General features: G+C 34.0%; 1 protein-coding gene across 23 annotated transcripts in view; it reads left to right on the top strand.

Annotated features, from left to right (window-relative positions):
- MCTP1 (multiple C2 and transmembrane domain containing 1) overlaps positions 1-22,233 on the top strand; it is a 520,292-nt gene that overhangs the window by 290,338 nt on the left and 207,721 nt on the right. For 15 of the 23 annotated variants that reach the window (XM_045040171.1, XM_045040175.1, XM_023258502.2 and 12 more), the window contains exons 4-8: positions 359-438; positions 1,693-1,804; positions 6,983-7,030; positions 11,024-11,062; positions 20,004-20,063. In XM_045040171.1, coding sequence (XP_044896106.1) covers positions 359-438; positions 1,693-1,804; positions 6,983-7,030; positions 11,024-11,062; positions 20,004-20,063 — 339 coding nt within the window. The remainder of the gene's footprint in view (positions 1-358; positions 439-1,692; positions 1,805-6,982; positions 7,031-11,023; positions 11,063-20,003; positions 20,064-22,233) is intronic. The other 8 variants (XM_045040183.1, XM_023258486.2, XM_045040217.1 and 5 more) reach the window with 5 other exon arrangements.

The raw sequence follows: 22,233 nt of genomic DNA, 5'->3' as shown, positions 1-22,233 counted from the left end.
TTGAAGTTTATTTATTTATTTTGAGAGAGACTGAGCACTAGCTGGGTAGGGGCAGAGAGAGAGAGAGAGTGAGAGCGAGAGAAAGGGAATCCAAAGCAAGTTCTATAGAGTCAGTGCAAAGCCTAATGTGGAGCTCAAACTCACAAAACCATAAGATTGCGGCCTGAACTGAAATCGAGTCAGACGCTTAATCAACTGAGCCACCAAGGTGCCCCTCAAACAAAGAAATTTGTAAAAATATTAGGAAGTTTCACTGTTTTTGATGACACAGACAACCAATATTTTATAGTCAAGGTATTTTCATTTAAAGCTATATTGTAATTATTTCTAATAATGCTTTGTCTCTTTGGCTTCTCAGGTATTTGACTATGATTTTGGACTACAGGATGACTTTATGGGCTCAGCCTTTCTGGATCTCACACAACTGGAGTTAAACAGGTAACTTTTGAGCCACTGTTCTATCACTGCCTCTTGTTGTGAAGCTGGGCCTGTATAAACAGAGTGACAGCCGATCTGGGTTCTAGACACTGTTCTCTCATTTATTGTTGTGAGCTGTCATGCTAGCCAGCCTTTTTCAAGTACATCTTTTTTATCTATCCAGTGGAAATAATAGCATCTTCCTTGATCGTCTTAATCAACAACAGTTATTTGGAAGAAAAAGTCTAGGACACCTGATCTGTCCCCCAGCACTGTACTAAGCACCAGCAATCTAGAGATAAAAGACAAATTCCTTACTTCCGTGTTGCTGATATGGTTGTAGTGGGACATAAAGTAGATTATGCATGTAAATAGAAATGACTAGTTTAAGAATCAGGCTACCATACAGAAAATAAAACATGTGCTTTGTCTCAAAAACAGCTACTCTCTTATCACCTGAGCCCAAAGACAGTCTAATTTTGTGATCACTGGTGATCCTAGGTTACCAAGGAGTGCCTCAAACATGAAGAAAGATTAGTTGTATTTCCTCAGTCACATTAGTTTATCATTGCTTGACTAGTTGTAAAGCTATAGAATTATTACTAGTATTAGTCATACCTGGCACCTAATTATGGGCTTATATTTTTTTAAAATGCACTTCAACTGGAAGCTAAGAATTGATTAATACTACAGAAGGAAAAAAAATATGTTTTAAAACGGTCAAGCAGTACTGGGATAGGTTGCAAAGGAAGCTGTGAGATCTTCTTTGATGGTTTTAAGGTGTTTTATGTGATTATGTATCTGTATGTGTATGTGTATATGTATACATATACATTATGTATATATGTATGCAAATTATGTATTATCTTTTCCTCTTTTACCACTCATCTCTTTATTCTAAATCATGTAGTGGTCTGTAAATGACCCTCATTTACTTGTTGGACTCAAATTTATAGAAAATATCTGGCTTTCTGTGTGTTTAGAGATTATAAAGAAGGTACTTGTACATTTCTCTATACTTTTATAGTTTCTTAGCTTTCTAGAACCACAGAAAGGACTGAGACTTACACAGTGAATCCAAGTACGCCCAGTTGGTCCACAATTTATTGGATAAGAGTGCATTAATGATATTTTAATAACAACAGAAATTGGACCAGGAAAGTAAAAGAAAACAAAATTTATTTTCTTCTTAAAAATAATAAATTGTCAATATAAAATATATTTTTGGCTTATATATTTAATGATGGTTTACAATCTTAATATTGTATATCATAGGCCCACAGATGTGACCCTAACACTGAAAGATCCTCATTATCCTGACCACTACCTTGGAATCATTTTGCTGTCCGTCATCCTTACCCCTAAAGAAGGAGAACACAGGGATGTGGTAAGTTCCCCCACAGCCTAGGAGGAGTGCTTTCTTGTTATCACTTGGTGGAATGTCATGAGCCTTCTTTGAATCCAGAGGTGATAATAAAAAGAAGCAGCATATGAAAATCTGGCCTGTTCTTTGTTTCTGTAAGTATCCTGGGTATCGCTAGTCCCTGTGTATTATATCTTTTGAATTCAAATTTCCTGTTCTGTGCTCCAGATCAGAACCTCTTGTGGTAAATAAGGGACACGTTTGCATCTTTTATTATAATTTCATTTCCCAATTTCAGACATGTTATATTGTAGACAAATGGTAGTATTCATTCAGGGAATACATTTGCTACTGAACTGAGTATTTGGAATTCCGTACCAAGGTATCCAGACCCTGATGTTTTGACTGTATTGTCATGCGTACCATCACAAAGAAAATGAGGTGAAATTATAATAGAGTTTCTGCTTTCTGGTATTTGTTTGCTGAATGATAAGTGAATACTCTTCATCTTCTTGATGGGTTTCCATATAGCTGTTACCCATTTTCCAGCACTGGCTGTCTGTACTTCCTTGCACACCATGCTGCAGTGAGAAACTTACAAGGGAGGCAGAGGAGCCAATTACTTCAGCATGTTGAAGTGGCATTAAAAATTATCAGGTGTGACCTGGCCAATGCACTTTCTGCCACAGTTTACCGGAGAGTCCTCATTAGACTCAATGTGCTTTCATGTACTGGGAGCTGCTCTCACAAGTTTTGATTATAACACATTTTAGGAGTAGACATAACTATTTGGGCAAGTTCACATACCCTCATTTAGCAATGTGTGTATTGCTGTCTTCAAATAATGCATGATTAAAGTTGGTTTATGTTGTCTGCTGGAAAGGTATTCTTGACATTTTTTCAGGAGACTATAGATTAAAATAGTGAATCCCAACTTCAGATTTGGAAGTGTTTTAAACTCATTGGAAAACTCACCCTTTTCAACAAGTATTTTGCTCTACCCTTTTAAAAAATTAAACAGTGAGCACACATTTTCATACTCTGTGTTTGCTAAGTATGATTTAAGTATCCATACTTAATTCAGTGAGAAGTACATTTCTCTTTCCAACAAGGACTACCAGATACCTACTGTGAGAAGTTAACACAGTAAAAAAAAAGTGTGTAAGTGTGCATATGCACAGGCCCATGTGTGCAAAAGGAAGGGTAGGTGAGGACTGTTTTTTTTTTTTTTAACAGAGAATATTTAGAAATAGAAACCCATCATTGTAGAAATCACCAATTCAGAATACCTTATTTCACCTAGTGGAAGCCAAGCAGTATATCCTAGCTGGTTAATCCATACACAGGAATAAATTGTAAGTGTTTATTTATTGCTTTATTCAAATAATGCTAGTACTGACCAAACCTACTATAAGCCAGGTCCTATGCTAAACCCATAGGATACTATAGAACTTATATCCAGTGGAGAACTCAGGGATCAAATCATTAGTGAAGGAAATTTAAAATGACAACTGTATTGAGTGCCATGAAAGAGAGGTACATGTTGCTGTTAAGAGGGAATGTAGTAGAATTTGTTCTAGTTAAGGTAGCAGGAATTCTCTAAGGAAGCCAAATGAGACCTGAGGTCTGAAGTGTGAATAGGAGTTAATAAAGCAAAAACCAGGAAGAGAGAAGATATTTCAAGCAGAGGAAACAGCACATGCAAAGGCCCTATGCTGCACTCCAGTAATTGAAAAAGTACTGGAGCTCAGAAAAGGTGTACGCAGAGGAGAGTGTGGGAGATCATGGTACATGACGACAGCGGACAGGAGATGCCCAGACCATGTAAGGACTGTTGGCCATGTTAAGGTTTGTGGTGATTCTCCAAGAGTCTATGAATAGGAAGTGGCATAATCATATTTGCTTTTTGAAAATAGCTGTGTGGCTGCATTGTGGAAAACATATGGAAGAATGAGAACAGATACTTGGAGACCAAATAGGACTAATTATTTCATAAATCCTGGGGGAAGATGATGGGGGTTTGGATTAGCATTATCAGAGATAGAGATGGAGAGAAATCAGCAAGTTTACTGGTGAGAGATAAAATCAACAAAATTTAGTGATAGAATATTCTTGTTTGGGGTTCTTTATTATTTTAACGAGGAACAGCTCTTCATAAATGAAAATACCTAGGTGCCTGAGGTCATATATATCCCAAATTATTCGACTGGCAATATTATTGGAAGTTAGAATGATATGGTGGCTGGTTTAGTTATTTGGGTGATTTGATGATGGAGTGTCTGCTGAATTTTTGCATAAAAGGAATATTTATTAAGTGCTCTAACATCAAACTGATGGTTTGAGAGATCAAGCTAGTACCAAGAGACCTTATGGTGAAGCTGCTGAGTTGCTCTAAACTGCACAGAAATGAGTGTCAGCACAGGCAAAATGGTCCCAACATTATTTTTTCTTTAACATTTCTTGTAAAAATCTTCCAGTCTCCGTAGCTGCTCAAATTTATTATTTCAGTTCAATGTCCATTTAGACAAATATCATTTAAAGGTATTACAGTGCCTGATTATTGATCATCAGTGATTTATCACACATGAATGGGAAGAGAACAGGTGGGTTACATGAAGCAGTTGCTCGTCAAAAATATGGTATGATTCATCTTTTCTTCCTTTTCCATTTTCCTCATTGTACCTTTCCAGCCCCATTTACCCTTAACACAAAGAGCCTTTCCTGAAATCTTTGTGCCATTTTCTTGATTCAAATCCCTGCCTTTTGCTACTCCAGCTTTTTGAAAGAAATCCTTTACTGCCAAGTATTGTTCATGCACTGTCTTACTTCATGCCCTTGCCTTCAGAGTTCCAAATAGCACTGAATTCATTCTGCTGTGGCCAGTGAAAAATGATGTCTTCTCCCCTCCCATATTAACATTGACTTTCACCTGAGAATCAAGTAGCTTAGCTAGGGCTCAGTGCCTCAGGAAAGCACAACCTGTTGCAGCCTGTATCAGAGCCAGCTTCTGGCTGGTGACCACACTGACCTCAGTCATACCTGAGGAATGGAGACAAGGGTGTCATTATCCAGGTGTCAGGTTGACTGCACTTGCTCTTCCTTGTGGGTGTGATTAACAGCTGGGAGCATGGGAGTGGTTGCAGAGAAGCCAGGGTAATTCTGGTGGTATCCCCAGTATCCTGGCTAGTCTGATGTCCTAGATTTGAATCAGGGTTTCTAAGCATGTGCTTACAGGATGAAAATTTCTAACAAAGACATAAATTTGCTTCTGTTTGCTTGCTTGTTTTGGTCTATATAACAATTGCATAGCTATTTTATTAAGATCTCTAAGACTGTTAAGCAACACTAATATGAGGTTTTGAAACTCTGAACAAGGACCATTTGTTGGCTGGGCAGGGTTCAAAAAACATTTATTGACTCTATAAGCATTGTGCCAAGTTCTATAATGTCTTCTTTATCCTTCTTCTAAGTGTTCAGTGACATGTTTATTTCTCTAATTAAATGGAAACTCCTGATGAGGGACTTTAAAGCTCTCCAATGAGCACCATATGTTCTGTCACTGGTAACCTCTGCCCCAGCCATACAAACTCTGGCAGATCTCACCTTCTCTCGAGTCCAGGCTTTCTTCACTGTCATTTGCCCTACCTAAATTACTTCCCATCAACTCCATTCTCTATCCTATCACTTCTGGTTAAAAAAAAAAAGTATATATAAATTATTGCTTCTGATGATCTTTTTTTTTGACGACTGCATTCAAAACCTAGTCGAGCTTTCTGTACCTAGTGGCTGTTCAATGAGTTGCAGATGAAATTCTATGAGGATTTGAAGGGATACTTCAAAGGTCCAGGGAAAGGTATTTTAAGATTTTTTTTTCTTCAGTATTTAAATCCCTGAGATTGTCACAAACAGTATTAAATAATTATTTAATTTCCTTTTGCATTCTTAAAATTAGTACATTAATGATAATCTGCTTAAAATCAGTCTGTGTTGCTCTACGAAGATATTAATAACAATGCATTAGAAGCATGTCACTGTATTTTTCTTTTTGTCACATGTCTAGTATTACTCCAATATATTTTCCTGGAATATAATTGAAGTTTTTTAGTTAAAAACAATCATGGATCCAATGTATCTTTGTATGCTTGAATTTTTGTATGCTTGAAATATATATTATATTGCTTCAGTGAAAGTGCTGTTGTGAAATTTACAAATTATCCAGGAACAAATCTTATTTAGAAAAATTCAAACTCAAAATATAGCATACCAGAAATCAGTTACTAAATGCCTCACAATTCCATATAATATCTAGCATAACATATAGGGAAGGAATAGAGGATGATTTTTGCATTGATCCTCACACAGCAAAATTTTAAAAGTTCTGTTCTCTTTGATTATTAGCACAGAAGTCATCTATTTTAAGCTTTTGGGATTTAAGATTTTAGTCTAAGAATTCCATATTTATTCTTATGCCTATATTTATAAAACTTTGCTAAATATATGTGTTAAAATAGAGAATGGAAGACAGGAGTTTTCAAGAGCCATTAACAAATAAGGTCTAACAATCAAATAGGAAGTAGAACATTAATGTTAAGAAAATGCTATCAAAAGTAGGAATAAATTAAGTGTAAATACAGAGTACTTAGCATCAAAAAGTGCCAAAGTTTCTAAATCAGTTATCTTGCAAGTTTTTTATACACTGTTAATACTGACACTACATTCCATGAATAATGCAGTTGGGATGATTTCTCCTTGTGTGGATTGCCAGTTCTGGAAATCAGTAAAACTGAAGAATGAGTTGAAAATCCTACCAGCCTACTGAATCTACTAAAGCCTCTAAAACATGCAGTGTCTAATTACAGCAATTTGAGGAGTATAGTATGAGTAATAGCAAAAGTATTTCAAAATTGCTTATATTAAAATCTTGTCCATTGAGTTCATCATTGAGTCTTTTAAAAAAAATATCAGATGTGAACAGATTTATATACATTTTTTTTTAAGTTTCCAGCATTGTGTGTATGAGAAACCAAAATCTTCGTGGGGGGCAGGGGCATGCTGATGAATTGCATGATACAACTGTCATTTCTGTTTCGAATGCATGTCTTGTTTTTGAGCCTACGAAAGTCTGTAGCGCATACATGTGTGTCCTGTATATGGTACTTTGGTCTGATAGTGTGTTTGAGTTCTTTCTGGCTCTTTTTCTAGCAGAGTTCAATCCACAGCTTTCTTCATTGGAGAATTTGTGAAATAAAAGTGAGTTAATTTGTGTTACACACTCCTAGACCTACAAATTGCTTGGCTAAAGCTAAAAAATAGAAGATTATAAGAAACATATGAATTGACTATGGCGAATTAAAAATTTTTTTTCATGATGGTTTATTTTGCTAATTTTTCTGAATTATTTTCATAGCTAACATTTTTTTAAAAACACTTATAAAAATTTAATGTTTTATAAGATGTATACACTATATTGTCTAGCTATTCTGTGATTATTTTTTTATATCTATGGTAACCGTGTAATTGCCTGAAAAATATCACTACAACAAAAAATAAAAGCAAAAAATGGATTGAGATTGTAGAATCTCATAAAAACATAATCAGTTCTGCAGCTCTATCACAGGCCATATTTTTATGTTACTTAATTCTTTCACTGGCTTCAAAGAAAGTTGAGATGTTAATGAAGAATTTTGATAATCCTATAATAATATTAGATAATGATGCATTCAAAAACAAAATTCATATGTTTCTCAGCTTAAGATCATAGAGCAAAAAATAAATCTTATTTTTCTATAATTTGCTTTATCTCCTATCTTTAACATTCCCCAATCTTTCTTCTCTAACATGTCTCATAGTTTAATAGTATGTTTGTTAAATTCACTTTTTTAAAACTTTTCTCCTGTTTTCAGCTTCATTGAATCTAGCTTAACCCAAATATCTAAAAAGAAAAAGAAACTTAGGAGTAGTATGCTTAAACACGTTGTTTATCCAGTTGGCTTGGCTCAAGAAGCAGAAATTTTGTTCTAAAATCCAGGGACCATTTTATTTCACCATACACTAAAATAAACTCAAAATGGATTAAAATCTAAATATGAGACCTGAAACCATAAAAATCCTTGAAGAGGGCATAGGCAGTAATGGCTCTGATGTCCGCCATAGCAACATTTTTCTAGATATGTCTCCCAAGCCAAGGGGAATAAAAGCAAAAATAAGCCATTAGGTCTACATCAAAATAAAAAGTTTCTGCATAGCAAAGGAAACAATAAAACTAAAGACAGTCTATGGAATGAGAGAAGATATTTGAAAATGACACATCCTATAAAGGGCTAGTATCCAAAATATGTAAAGAACTCAACACCCAAAAAGGAAATAATCCAATTAAAAAATGGGCAGGAGACATGAACAGACATTTCTCCAAAGAAGACATACAGATGGCCAACAGACACATGGAAAGATGCTCAACATCACTCATCATCAGGGAAATACAAATCAAAACTATAATGAGATATCACCTCACACCTGTAAGAATGGCTAAAATCAAAAACACCAGAAACAAGCATTGGTGAGGATATGCAGAAAAAGGAAGCCTCTTGCACTGTTGGGAACGCAGTGCAGCCACTGTGGAAAACAGTTTTGAGGTTCCTGAAAAAGTTAAAAATAGAACTACCCTATGATCCAGTAATCATGTTGCTGGATATTTACCCAAAAAATACAAAAGCATTAATTCAAAGGGATACGTGAACCCCTTGTTTATAGCAGCCTTATTTACAATAGCCAAATTATGGAAGCAGCCCAAGTGTCCATTGATTGATGAATGGATAAAGAAGATGTTGTATATATATGCACAATGGAATATTACTCAGCCATAAAAAAGAATGAAATCTTGCCATTTGTAACAACACAGTTAGGGCTACAGAGTATAATGCTTAGCAAAATTAGTCAGTCAGAGAAAGGTAAATACCACATGACCTCACTCACATGGGAAATTTAAGAAACAACACAAATGAGCAAAGAAAGAGAGAGAAAGAAACCAAGAAACACTCTTAACTGTAGAGAACAAACTGATAGTTACCAGAGGGGAGGTGGGTAGGGGATGGATGAAATAAAGAATGGGGATTAAAGAGTACACTTATCATGATGAATTAATTAATTAATAATTTTAAAAATCTAGGCACATTTTGGGGGTCACTGGATCTAATAATAGAATTCTAGAAACCAAATCAGGAAAATAATGAATTTGTTCCCACAACTGCCAAATATTGCATATTTATACTTTGGGAAATCGTTAACTTTTTGTTTGTATCAGTGTCCCAGTCTGAAAAACGATAACTTGCAGTCTATTTGTAAAGCCAATTTTGAGAGACAGAAAAAATACAAACCCTATAGTTCGCTTTACATCATGAGGATTTATTTTATGCCGTGGCTCTGAGTCAAGGGATGTGGTTTCGAGCAGCAGTAGTAAATCTGTGTAATACTGAGTAGTGTTGCCTTGAGATTCAACTCTTCCTCCTGTTCTTAGCTCCTTTTTCACTGTATACCATTTCTTACAGAATGGAATTTTAGGAGATCCTTAGAAACTAGATGATGATAATAAATGGCCATGAGTTACAAGATTTTGCTTATTTATTTATTTATCTTAATTATTCTCACTTAATTTGACTGAAAACATTATCTCTAGGAATTATCATTCTCTGTTCATTGAAACTCTGCTTTCTCAGAAAGTTGAAGATTTATTGTCTGACTCCCAGTGGTGGAGGTTTTGTTAATATGGCATGCCACAAAAGTATTTGGTTTCCAATTGCCTTTTAGTTTGATGGAGAAGGTGTGGTGGAGGTGGTGGTGGGAGTGATGGTGATGATGATGATGATGACAATAACTCACTTAAGATCAATAATAAACATTTATTACATGGCCACCGTATGGACACCTCCACAACCCAATGGTAGATTTTGTTGCTTCAAAATAAATTGCACGTTAGTACTTAGAAAACATATAAAATATTTCTATAATAGTATTTGATAATAATGCTTTGCCATTTCCTGGCTCCATTCAAAATAAAATAAGGAATTATTGTAACCTTAGGAAATCCACTAGTCTTCCATATTTTGGTCAATATTTAACACAGGGGATATATAGGGAAAATATAACCTATAAAAGCACTATCTACAAAGAAGAAAAATGAATCCTTATCTTTGACAATTTCATGTTTTTCTCTTTTCCTGTCCTAGAACCTTCACATAATTCTATTGTCTTGGTTTAGGCCAAAGGTTGTCTTCTATATGACTTAATCTTTTATTAAAATTTTCTTTTGTATTTTTGTGATTTATGAGTGGTTTTTGAAATGGTCCTGCTTTATAGTGAATTCTGCTGAAGGAGATACAGTTGTTAAAGGTACCAGTGTGCCTCCTTAATATACAAATATGACAAGCACTTCAAAAGGTATATTCTTTCTCCAAATATTCCCTATTCTCCACTTCATAAGCATTAAAGATAATGATAAAGCTAAGAGAGGGTAAAGAGGTTAATCAGGAAGTTAATACCACAGTGTTCACTGAGAAAAATTTAAAACTGGGGAGTAAATAAAATATCTTTGGATTTTTATGACTTACTTTATTTAAGAGACCACTGATCTTGGGCACTCATTACAAATTTCCATTAACCTTAAATAAAACTTGTAGCCATAAATACTTTTTACTATGGCACACACAGACAAAAAAAAAAAAACTAATTTAAAGGATATGTTATGGCTAAACATTTAGCAGGAAGATCTACTAATGTAGCATTTTTCACATTTGAAAGCATTTTCACATTTGAAAGATTAATTGGAAGCAGAGACAATTCTAAGATGCCACCAAAGCAACAGGCTTTTGAACATGTTTGAAGAGACAAGTTACCTGGTCGAGTCAGTACATCCTCAACCTCCAGCACCAAAAGGAACCATTGCCAATCATGAGATGCAATATTTTTTTCCCAGCCAATAATAAGATATTTCAAATTTTCCATTCTATTTAAAAAATACCGACTCATTTCTTTATACAAAAGAATAAAGCAAATGAACTCTCACAGAAAGACTGCTTGAATGTTAAAGGTGCTTCTTCTAGCTGTGTGTACGTGATGAAAACAATTTTGTCTTGTATACTGGTTGCTGGAAACTGCTGTTTAAATGTTAAGCTTCCTCTAGAAAACAATTGGCTGCCCTATTCTGTACTTGAGTGATAAGATAATGAAAATGCTTTATTTCATTTACAGACAATGCTAATGAGGAAGAGTTGGAAAAGATCAAGTAAGGTAATGGCTTAGCATGTGATCTTTCAGCTTTTCTTGTTGAGAAGAACTATCAGCTGCATTTCCAAATCTCTCTCATACCTCTTCAAACTGTACTACAGGATTTCATCACCCTTGTTCTTTTTTTCCCATAACTTTAAGTAAATCACGTGATGCTTTTTTTAAGTAACTAGAAATCACACTGATCAATCACATCCACATCATCCTCTTGCTAATGCCTGGTCACTTCTCAGCACCTGGTTTCTGTTGTGTGTGCCACAGGGTCTAGAAAATGTCTTTGCTCCCGATCAGGAATAAAATGATGGGGTTAGGGTAGGGACCACTCCAGAGAGAAGGAAGATCCATGTAACTCACTGTCTTTGTTCACTGAAAACTAAATGTGAGGCTTTCTAAACTCAAAAATTCCTCTAGGGCTACATCTGTGGAGCCTGTAATGAGAAGAGTTTTCCATCATTGCCTCTTCTCACTTCGAGAAATAAATGACTCCTGGGAGTGAGAAGAGTTTATGGTTCCTGTAACTTACAAAGTCCTTGCTCTTCTTATAACTTGTAAAGTATCTAAGATACAAACTAAACTCTGTATTTGTTGAGTGGTGGTACCACTCTTGGACACAAATAAATATCAAGATGAAACTGACATTACTCCTTGAAATAAAGGGATTTTATTTCTAAAGATCTTTGTTCAAATTTCCATTTAAAAAGTCAGCACTCATTTTTAAGTGTGAGTAATTTTTTTAGACCCTGGAACATGACAATCTTTTTTTTTTTTTTTTTCATTCTGATTGAATCATGCTATTACTTAAATGTGTCTTTAATTTTGTCATTTTTATTACTGTGAATTAAGAAAATATTTACATCAAGATGTTTTTGTATTTATGGTAATGTATTAATTTGCTATAACAAGTACTTCTTACTGTACAGTTTCTTCTCAATTCTTATAGTATTCATGACAGAAAGATAACTTGGCTCACAAAAAGGTCAGGGCTACATTAAAAATCACCATTACATTTTAATAAAGTGAAAACCATTTACTAAAGAAAGTTGCTGAATATTTCTGACTTAGTATTCACTGTGTTTTTTATTGACCAAAATAAAGTTTCAAAAAGCCTTAAAGAAATATTTGCACTGTTCATGTTGGTATTACATATTTTTTGTAATTATACTTCAAAATTAGTATTCTATAAAAACATATATTTTTTGAAAGTTGCATAATTTGGCTTTCCATATTCTGTGTCTACATTATGACACAGCTGGGTAAAAAGTTGTAATTCATTAATATATATCAATATTTCCTGTTCCAGATGCAGTTAAGGTGTAATGCTAGAGCAGGATATTATATAGTAGTTAGTATTAATTAGCAAGAATGATGCACTTATTGTAGTATAAAAGAAAGAATAAATATAAAGATTCTTCTTTAAGTAATTTATTTAGTTTATATTTAAATTTAATTTGAATAATTAAGTAAATATAAATCTGCATCTTTTACTTTGGTCTGCAAAAAATTAAAAAAGACTAATAAACATCTATTCAACACTATTGTTACTTCTAAAATTCTGAAAGTTCTAATTTATTATTAATAATTCATTTGTACATTCAGACTGGCTTGCCATTTTTCTGGCTTGCCATTGAAGATACAGAATTCCCTGTGTCTAGCTTTGCATTTGCTGGGGTAGTTGGCAGATTATTTTTAGTTCGAATGGTAATATGGCTTTGGGGTTTTTAGCCTAAGGGATTTTCCATTTTATAAAATTTATTGGGGATATTGAGTGCTGAGTAAAGGGAAATCAGTTCACTCATTCGCTTTTTTTTCTATGAGAACATATTGAGCACCTGTTAATTCATTCAATCATCACTGTCCCCTAAAACATCTGTCATATTCATCCACATTAGTGTTATAAGAACAAGGTGTTAAGTTCAAAATCAAGGGAAAGTTTGTAACTTCGTTTACCACACAATCCATGGTCCTTCACACACACTGAAACTGCTTCCCCAGCTCCTTCCTTCAGGAATTAATGGAGGAAGAATGATGTTCAAGCAAATTGTGCTTCCCAAGAAATTAAGGGATAAGTGGCTGTACCATGTAGCTTTATGTATTATCATGTTACTGTTTTGTGGAAATGTATCCCTTTTCTAATTATTTCAATCTTCTCCTTCAAGACCCTGTGTCTAAGATTTTTTTCCTCTTTTGTTTTTTGTAAAAGGATATAATTTATTTGCCTTACAGTCAAATACAAGTATTTTACCTTTGATACAACTTCGCTCAAAGTCAAAGGTGAATTTTTCATATGAACAGGTCATTTTTTTCTTTGGAATCTTGACTTGTGAGAATGAGGTCTCCTGCTTCTCTGGAGCAGGACTGTTATGTGCAGTCTGTGTGTGGGTACCAACGGTGATTATAAAATCTGAGAATTATGAACTCTGTGGCAAAGACTTAAATACAGTCTGATAATGTTGCTAGACATTCTCTAGTATGGAGTTTTTCTTCCTCTTCTTGTTTGTTTTGTTTTGTTTTCAGAAGTGACGTAATCATGGAAAGGGAAAACTAAATTGCCATAGTTATGTTTTAAATATGCACATCCCCCCCCCGCCCCCCGTGTATGCAAGTGTATCAGCTCATGGGGTTTCCTGTTACTTAAATATCGGTTCATCATGCTCGTCATCTTGTCAATAATTGATTCTTTCAATGGAAATCATATTATTTGTGGCACTTTTATAATGTGGAATTGTATGTACTATTGAAAATAACTGAATAGCCAACTTGAGGGCAGGGAATTATAATTGCTGTTCAGGACTGACTTCCATATAATTTAGAGTAATTGTGTTACCATCTAACAAGTAGGAAAACTTGCCTCTGACAAGCAAGAATGATACATGTTGTATTTGAACGGTATGTTAACCAGGAAATAATTATGAATTTCTTCATAGCTCCTCTTCTGGGAATGATAACATCTTTTAAAACTCTCATTCCAGTTTTCCACAAGCATACTTTCCATCTTGCACATTTGTAATCCTGCCTCACACTCAGCTGTTAAAGAAAAATGTTATTTTCAGAAGAAAGGGATCAGTGTCTCCCTAAACTTGGGCAACTGAATAATTATCCTGGTCAAAGAGTTATACTTACATGACAAAATGCATTTTGGCAGAAAAATGGTAATGCTTTGAATTATTGCAATATTTTATTCTTTAGAAGAAGCTTATCATTGATAATTTATTCTAAGGTTAAATTATTCAGCAAGAAAATTTCATGAGCTCAGAAGAGAAGATGTATATGTGTTTTGTGAATAAATTTTGTGGGGTCAGACAAAAAATAGAAAAAAATAATGAAATAATTGCCTGTCAGACCGACAATAAGCAGAAATGATTTTACCCTACATTGTGTGTGTGTGTGTGTGTGTGTGTGTGTGTGTATTTTAATGTGGAAGAATTAGTTTATCGATGAGTGTGATAATAAACTTATGTACTTTCAATAAATTGCTTTAATTACATGAGACATAACCATTCTGATAATATAAAGATATACACACTGCAATTCATATTCTCAACAATAACAGTTTAGAAATCTTTTAAGAAGAGATAATCCTTTGAATAATATAATATGGACTTTGTGATCATGTCTCATTAGCATATCTTCTGTTACTTGATGGCTTATTTTTTTAGTAATATATCTTTTTATAAAGATTTTATTATAATCACTTAGCATAATTTTAATGAACTATAAAACACTTTATTCACTGGTGAATGAAGCAATTTCTAATAAGACTTTTGGCAAGGATATTGTTAATTTAAACTAGAGAACACTTTCCACTCTAAGTCTGCAGGGCGTAGTTAAACCTGACACCTTGGATGACACATTAAAAATGCATCAGTGAAAACCTCTAAGTGCTTTAATTTAAGAAACGTTAGAGAAACAGATTAACACATTTTTAGGTATCTCACACAGTCCGACATGGGGGGGGGTTCAGAGTCATTATTTAGCAGTTATTAGGTTCTTTCTCCAAAGACTTCACATCCTGATAATAAATAGATTATTTTTTTAAACCTGCAAAACACACGAGCTTTCTTGGTCATTGACTCTCTCACTCGTGAGGACCTAAAAGGCTTTTCTTTGGTGTCTCATTTAAAATTATTATGCATAAATTTTTGAAAAAATGAGATGCTTACGTGTTTCCAAAGGCAATACAATGTTCTTTTAAAAGTCCTTACCACTATTTATACTACCAAATCTGTGTTATCTGGGAATGCTATAAAGTCAACCTCATAATTAAGGCTTCTGAGATTCCCAAGTGCAGTGGTGAACAAAAGGCAAATAGCATGGGCATTTCTAATATAAAAGACTATTTTTACCTCGATCAACTGAACTCTCAAAATTTGTAGTAAGTTTATCTAAAATAGAGATATCATAGTGCAGTAAATATTTTATTATCCCACAAATTACATGAAGCCATGGTTAAATTTTATGTAGAGATGATTTTTTTTCTTGCTATTTTGACAATATTTTCCCATTGGTATAAAATATCATACATTTTTATATATTGTAATTCATAACTACAGGGATTTGCTGTAACAGTGGCTTTACATTTATTTGACCGCTCTTGTTGAATTTTTAAAATGTTGCGGGTCCTTGAGGGAGCAAAGCTGGATGACTTGGCACAAAGTGAAAGGACAAAAGGTAATCTCAGGCAGAAGACGAATGCCTTGACGCCTGTGTGCTGGCTCTAAAATGTTTAATTGTGGACCACTGATTGGCATTCACACTGCAAATATGTGTTCCCCAGTGAGCTGACAATTTCCCAAGATCCTCTCCAGACTGACCAAAGGGAGGGAACTAATACAACGTGGCTCCAGGATAATGGAGCTAACTGTTGGTTTGCAAGATTATATGGCCTTTGAATTCAAAGATATATATGTGTATATATGATGTACATCAGATATATCTAACATATATATGTATACATGTGATATATGTATGTGTGTGTGTGTGTGTATATATATATATATATATATATATATATATATGTATATACACACATGTATATATGCATATTAAGTTGAATGTGACTAGGAGGAGATATGTTGGTTTTAAAGTTCCCTAAATATCCTCAATGAAAATAAATCATAATTTTGTGAAGATTCTGCTTTCAAAGCCATGGTTGACAGTAATAGATACACATGCATGCATGTGTGTATACATACATGCTAATGCACAAATTAAAGATTTAAGTTAAAATTTCTAGGAAAATAAAAGACAAAGCAAAGCCAGCCTTCAGTTACAGGGCATGTCCTCTGGGGAGTTGAGATTGTCTGTCTCTCATCAGAAATATTTAAATGGACAGTTGGAGTTGCAGAGGGAATCATATTGGTGTTTAATGAGTATAAATGGTATGAGCACCTATTTGAGTAACCAAGAAAACAGGAAAATAGAACTTCACTGTAATTTCTACTTACTTCGTGTCCCTGTTTTTAGTTACATAACTATCAATAGACATATTCAACTTGGTGGGGGCAACCAAGAGCTATAGAGCTCTGATAAACAGTGATTTCAGTCAGACCAGGAAAGGCTACGAAAATTATTTACTTATGGGTTTATCTCTTTCTAACCTCTTAAATGCCTAGAGAGTATTGAGAAAAGGAATTGTGCACCTTAAAAATACTCTATGTAATATGAAGGCTACCTGGGTTGACCTTCACATTTGAATCTCAGGCTTCCCAATTTCAAATCTGTGGTGAGTTTTTGAGTATTGAAGAATTGCTGAATTATGATAACTACAATATGTTTAAAGGTCTGTACCCATTAAAGCTAATGAAAAATATCACAATTAACAGAAGTTCAAGGCTAATCCTTGTTCATCCAATGACAAAGTCTTTAAAGATTTTTATGATGTATTTAAATAGGAGGCTGAACTAAATACAGCATCATGTTCATTTGTTAGGAAAGAAATCAACTGTCCCTTAGTTTTATTTCTCTGGGGAAAAAATATATCTTCTAGATTTTTAAATGTACAATCTTGTTACTTTTTAGATTCACAGTAGGATTTTGGATCTTTGAAGATAAACTTTCTTAGTGTGTATTGGTGTTTTGGAGGCAAAAACCAGATTTAAATAAGATATTATCAATGTGTCTAACTACTTTGATAAATGCAACGCCTCAGCATAAATACTCAACGATTCATTATTCAGGATAATGTCAATAATTTTCCTTTATCAATTTGATGTCTCTGCTCTTTGTTCTGTTTCCTTTTGCTCTTAATTTATAATTTTAGCACTTTTTTTTTAATTTTTTTTTCAACGTTTATTTATTTTTGGGACAGAGAGAGACAGAGCATGAACGGGGGAGGAGCAGAGAGAGAGGGAGACACAGAATCGGAAACAGGCTCCAGGCTCTGAGCCATCAGCCCAGAGCCCGATGCGGGGCTCGAACTCACGGACCGCGAGATCGTGACCTGGCTGAAGTTGGACGCTTAACCGACTGTGCCACCCAGGCGCCCCCCTTTTTTTTTTTTTTAATTTTTTTTTAATTTTAGCACTTTTAAAATGGCCTTTCATTCACTTATCAGATTCTTGTTCCAATGGAGACAGAAATATAACTAAATATCTACAATAATGATTGAAATCTTGCCCTCAAAAATTCACTTTTTTTAGAACTCTTTATCATAATGCCAGGTGTCTTATTATTATTGTTATTATTAGAAACTCTCACTAAAGGAAAGCCACGCCTCATCTGCTGTGGATTTTATATTCATCAAGGCAATAAATGACATAAGGGTCCACAGGAAAATTAAGTTGTTCCATTTGAAATAAAGGCCTAAATTTACATGAGAATGTAGGTTGTAAAATGAAATATAAATTTTAGTTGATGAATAATGACAGAAGTAATTAAACATGGCATGAAAAGCACAGCCTGAGCACGTCAGTGGATCCAAATGTGGCTAATATTTTTGTTTCTTAAATTTTAACAGAGAAACCTAAGTTCTAAATGCTGATCATTAAAATTTCCCCTTCCCCCTCCCCCCACACACAAATTCATCAATCTCTTTGCGTACCAGTCACATAATTATCTCATTACCCTCAAAGGGTATTCATCTGAGGAAGAATGAAAAGTATGAAGTCGGTGGTTTCAACATTAGTCACCTTAGACCACTTGAACTTTAAATGAATTAACAATACTTTGCAATGTTTAATGGTCATATTATTTGTTGTAACTGTCTTGAGTCTAAAGCCAGTACTCTCACCTCCATTTAAGTTGCCTTAATGCATTTTACGTTAAGGTAAAACTCACTGTTGTATTACTTGTCTTATTGGCTCTTGGGAAATTATTTGTGTAAGGAGACTTCAAGACTTCAGTTCCTTTAATATGATACTTTAAAATTCTCCACATGTTGCTAAACATGCTGCTTAATTTAAAAAGAATTGGGAATCAGAGTAAGGAGAGAATTAGCAATAGAAAAGAAACACACATCTTTTGTAAAATCTGGAAGAAGGTCTTTGTAGTTAAACAGTGCACAGCATCAAAAGACTACAGTCATTCCTTGTAACATTCATGCCCCAATGTCCAAAGGTAAATGTGTTTTTTCAGGACTTGTTGTTTGTTGCGTGTTTTTTTTTTTTTTTGAGATACTGATGTGACAGCGTGCTACGAGTGACAGATGAGAACCATAGCTGTACACGTAATTGAATTATAACTCTGTAGTGATGATAAAACAAAGTCTTAAACTCAAGAGTTCTTCCTAGTAACCTCTGACATTAGCCATGCTACCTGACCAAATCCTATGCGGGTAACTTGGGGAAGTGAAAGTAATTTCAGTAAGAAATAGATTTTGTGTAAACAAACAAACAAACAAAACAGGTAGATTATATAAATTATCCTTAATGTAATTCTAGTTCTAAATTTAAATTATACAACTTGCTGTACACCCTAAACATGTTAGCTCACTGTTATTTTCTGATATGATTTTTGGTATCATTTTTGGAAGGAATATCTATACCTAACCAGTGGAAACTCCCAGTAACTAACAATCAACAAATTATTTATTGAGCACCTACTATGCAATAGGCATCATGTGAGGTGCTGGGCCACTGTCTTAGTCGCTAACACAAAGTTATGGAGGAATCAAGTAAGTTACAAAACTTCTTCTGATTCATCACAATGTCAGAGGTTGATGCTGCCTGATAAGGGTCCTCAGATTCCCACAATTTTACCATAACTGACACCCAGAAACAGGATGCAAAACATACCAATTTAAAAGCTGCATGTAATGCAAATGTTCTCCTTAAAAGTGACCAACAATGATTTGATTTCCTGAAGTTGAACTGGTTTTACTCTATAAATGTCTGAGGATTAAGTAATAAAATATCCAACGTGATGTTTTGTTAGGATATTGCTACTCTTCTCAGTATTCATTTTATTAAATTATTTTTGTAAGGCCCAAGTTAACTAACTTGTATTATCTATGTTCTATATTATATCATAAAACTAGGACGTTTTTAATAGGGATTAAACTAAATTTGAGTAGGTACATGATTATAACTAAAATTGCTACTATTATTCTTTAAAAATGCTCTGTGGGTCTATGGTGTTAAATTGTTTTGTTAAAAGGCACAGATATTATATGACTTATTTCAAAATCTTAAAGTACTTTTGAACAGTTCTATTTTCTAAAATAAAGTGTTACACTTTGAGATATAATAATCAACAATTTAAAATAAAGAGGTAAGTAGATTCTTTAAAAATTACAGAAATAATCCTTTCTAAACTTACCGCCATTGATATTACATATGAATAAGAGAAAAACTTTAATTTACTCAAGGAAAGAAAACTAACAGTTTATAAACATCGAAAGTGTCATAGGACCTATAACTTTGGGGTTTTATTTATTTTGGTTTCATTGGGCTAATTAAGTATTCTCAAAAACACCTCAAAATTTAGCTAAATATTTGTTTGTTTTTAGGATCTTTCAGAAAATGAAGTGGTTGGATCTTATTTCTCTGTGAAGTCTTTCTTTTGGAGGGTAATGTCGAAATCCTTTATACTAATATTTTTGATTTTGGTTCTGAACAGTGATTTTTGAAAGTTAAGTGTGAATTAGGAAATTCATTTTTAAAATGGGTCTCAGAAAAATGTATTCAATTGCCTTCTTTATTAACTTTTATTCCAAGTCATTCGAGTGACTCTTGCATTTCTTCATTTGTATAAACTAAGAACTTCATGTATTTAATATGTTGCTTTGAAGTCAGTTGCTTGTGGGACTAAGTTTATCCCAAACTCTTAACAGCTAGAGGCCCACAGGCCTTCCAGGAATATAATGGTGCTATCTAGAGAGTCCGTTAAGTTTCTTTTTTCCCTTCTTGTAAAATCTGCTCCATCTGTTTGGGAAAAATTTACTTCTATTACAGTGATCTTATACTATATACGTACTACATAATCAGTGTTCTTTCTTTGAAAAAAAAAACTTATGAATTAGAAAACAGCAACTCTGCTGTTGATTTAAATAAAGAAAAAAGTGAAAATTCCACAGAGAATTTGTTTTAAATGCCATTGCAATTTAATGTTATTTACTCTTTCATGACTTAAACATAACGAGCTCTGTCATCCTATTTTCTCTGCTCTAATTCTGCATTATGCACAGCACGATTTATTACAAATGCACTTATTACTTTGCCAAGAGTTTCCCTCTTTCTTGGAAAATTCACACTTGGTACATGATTACCTAGCGATAGATATTGCAATGAAAATGCTACACTCATAAGGCTTTACCATTTTCTTTCCTTGGCTCTTCAACTGCTCATGACTGAAAACTACCCTTCCCCTTTAGAACTGTAAGGTTTGTTGCAGTGTCTTTTAAGCAGACTGGCATACCCTAAATTAAGTCATGCCTTGACTTGACCAATGAGCCAGCTTAAACCACATCTCTTCATCCATTGCTCCCTCCACACACACTGTTATTGGTGTGAGCTTATTTTAATTTTTATAGCATCTTCATTTCCTTTCAGTCTACTGACGGCTACCTCCACTATTGCTATTCGGTGTCCTTGCTAAAATAATAATAATTTCTCTTGTATGTTCACGCATTATCCATGAACACAGTGACTGCTTTTGAATTGTTATATCACCTTAAATGGAATTTGGCTTTTGGCAAAAATGCAGCCTCTGTATTCATACAGTATACTTCTTTGCCAAGAGAGCAGAATTCAGGAGTGTTCTCTGTTGAGTTTGTTCCATATACAGCAAACATGCAAACCGATCTTTATGAATGAAACCTTGCTACCAGGATCAATTGCATAAGAAATAAGTTTTAAGGCCTTCCCTTTCAAATGATTCTTTCAAAATCTTTGCTACTTCCAAATTAGTATTGCATGTACTAGTACTTTCCATTTGGTTGTGTTCATCCTTAAATATTCTTTATTAACCTTTCTCAATTTCTTTAACTGTCTTATTTTAGAATAAGAAATATGCAAATTTAAAAGATAGCTTTTTTTGTATTTGAGGTACATAATCTAATATCTTTTCTTCCGAGCGTATGTTGAGTAACTAACCAAGTGAGTCATAAAAGCAGAACATTTAGCGGTCATTTGTTTTATCACTAAGGAAACTAAGGCCCAGAGAAGTGATGCCATTGACCTGACATCCCTGAAAATGGTAGAATCAACCAGGACCAATATTTTTCTTTCTCTGAATATCACAGAAATAATTGTTTAAAGCAACTAAGTTCCTTTTGGGGTCAATAATGAATACAGATAGGATGTAAAAATAAAGCCTTCCTTTAATTTTTCTTCACTAACCCCCTTTCAGATTTTTCTTGCATTATGTAACCCTTCTCCCCCACAGCTCATTAACCCACTGATAGATGGATGTGTTGAGGGCTGTGATGTTGCTATGTTTGAGGTCCCATCTTATAAAATCAGCAAATCACTGATCAAGTCTACTTTGGATAAGTATGATTTTTCATATCATGTTTAAAAGTCACTCCGACAACTGACCTAATTGCTCCTTGCCCAGGTAATATTTGTATTGTGATTTTTTTATGTTTATTAGTTTTTAGAGGAGATGTGTAGCAAAGGAGTTTCTCCATAGACATTTTCAGATATGCAGAAGACCTAAATAGTTCAGATAGAATCTTACATGAGGCATATATGTGTGTTTATGAGCCTTTATCAGCTTGTTTATAAGGATCAATGCAT

This window comes from Felis catus, chromosome A1 (genome assembly GCF_018350175.1).
Source record: "Felis catus isolate Fca126 chromosome A1, F.catus_Fca126_mat1.0, whole genome shotgun sequence".
Taxonomy (NCBI): Eukaryota; Metazoa; Chordata; class Mammalia; order Carnivora; family Felidae; genus Felis; species Felis catus.
The sequence above is the reverse complement of the archived record's forward strand: the minus strand, read 5'-3'. Positions and strand labels throughout refer to the sequence as shown.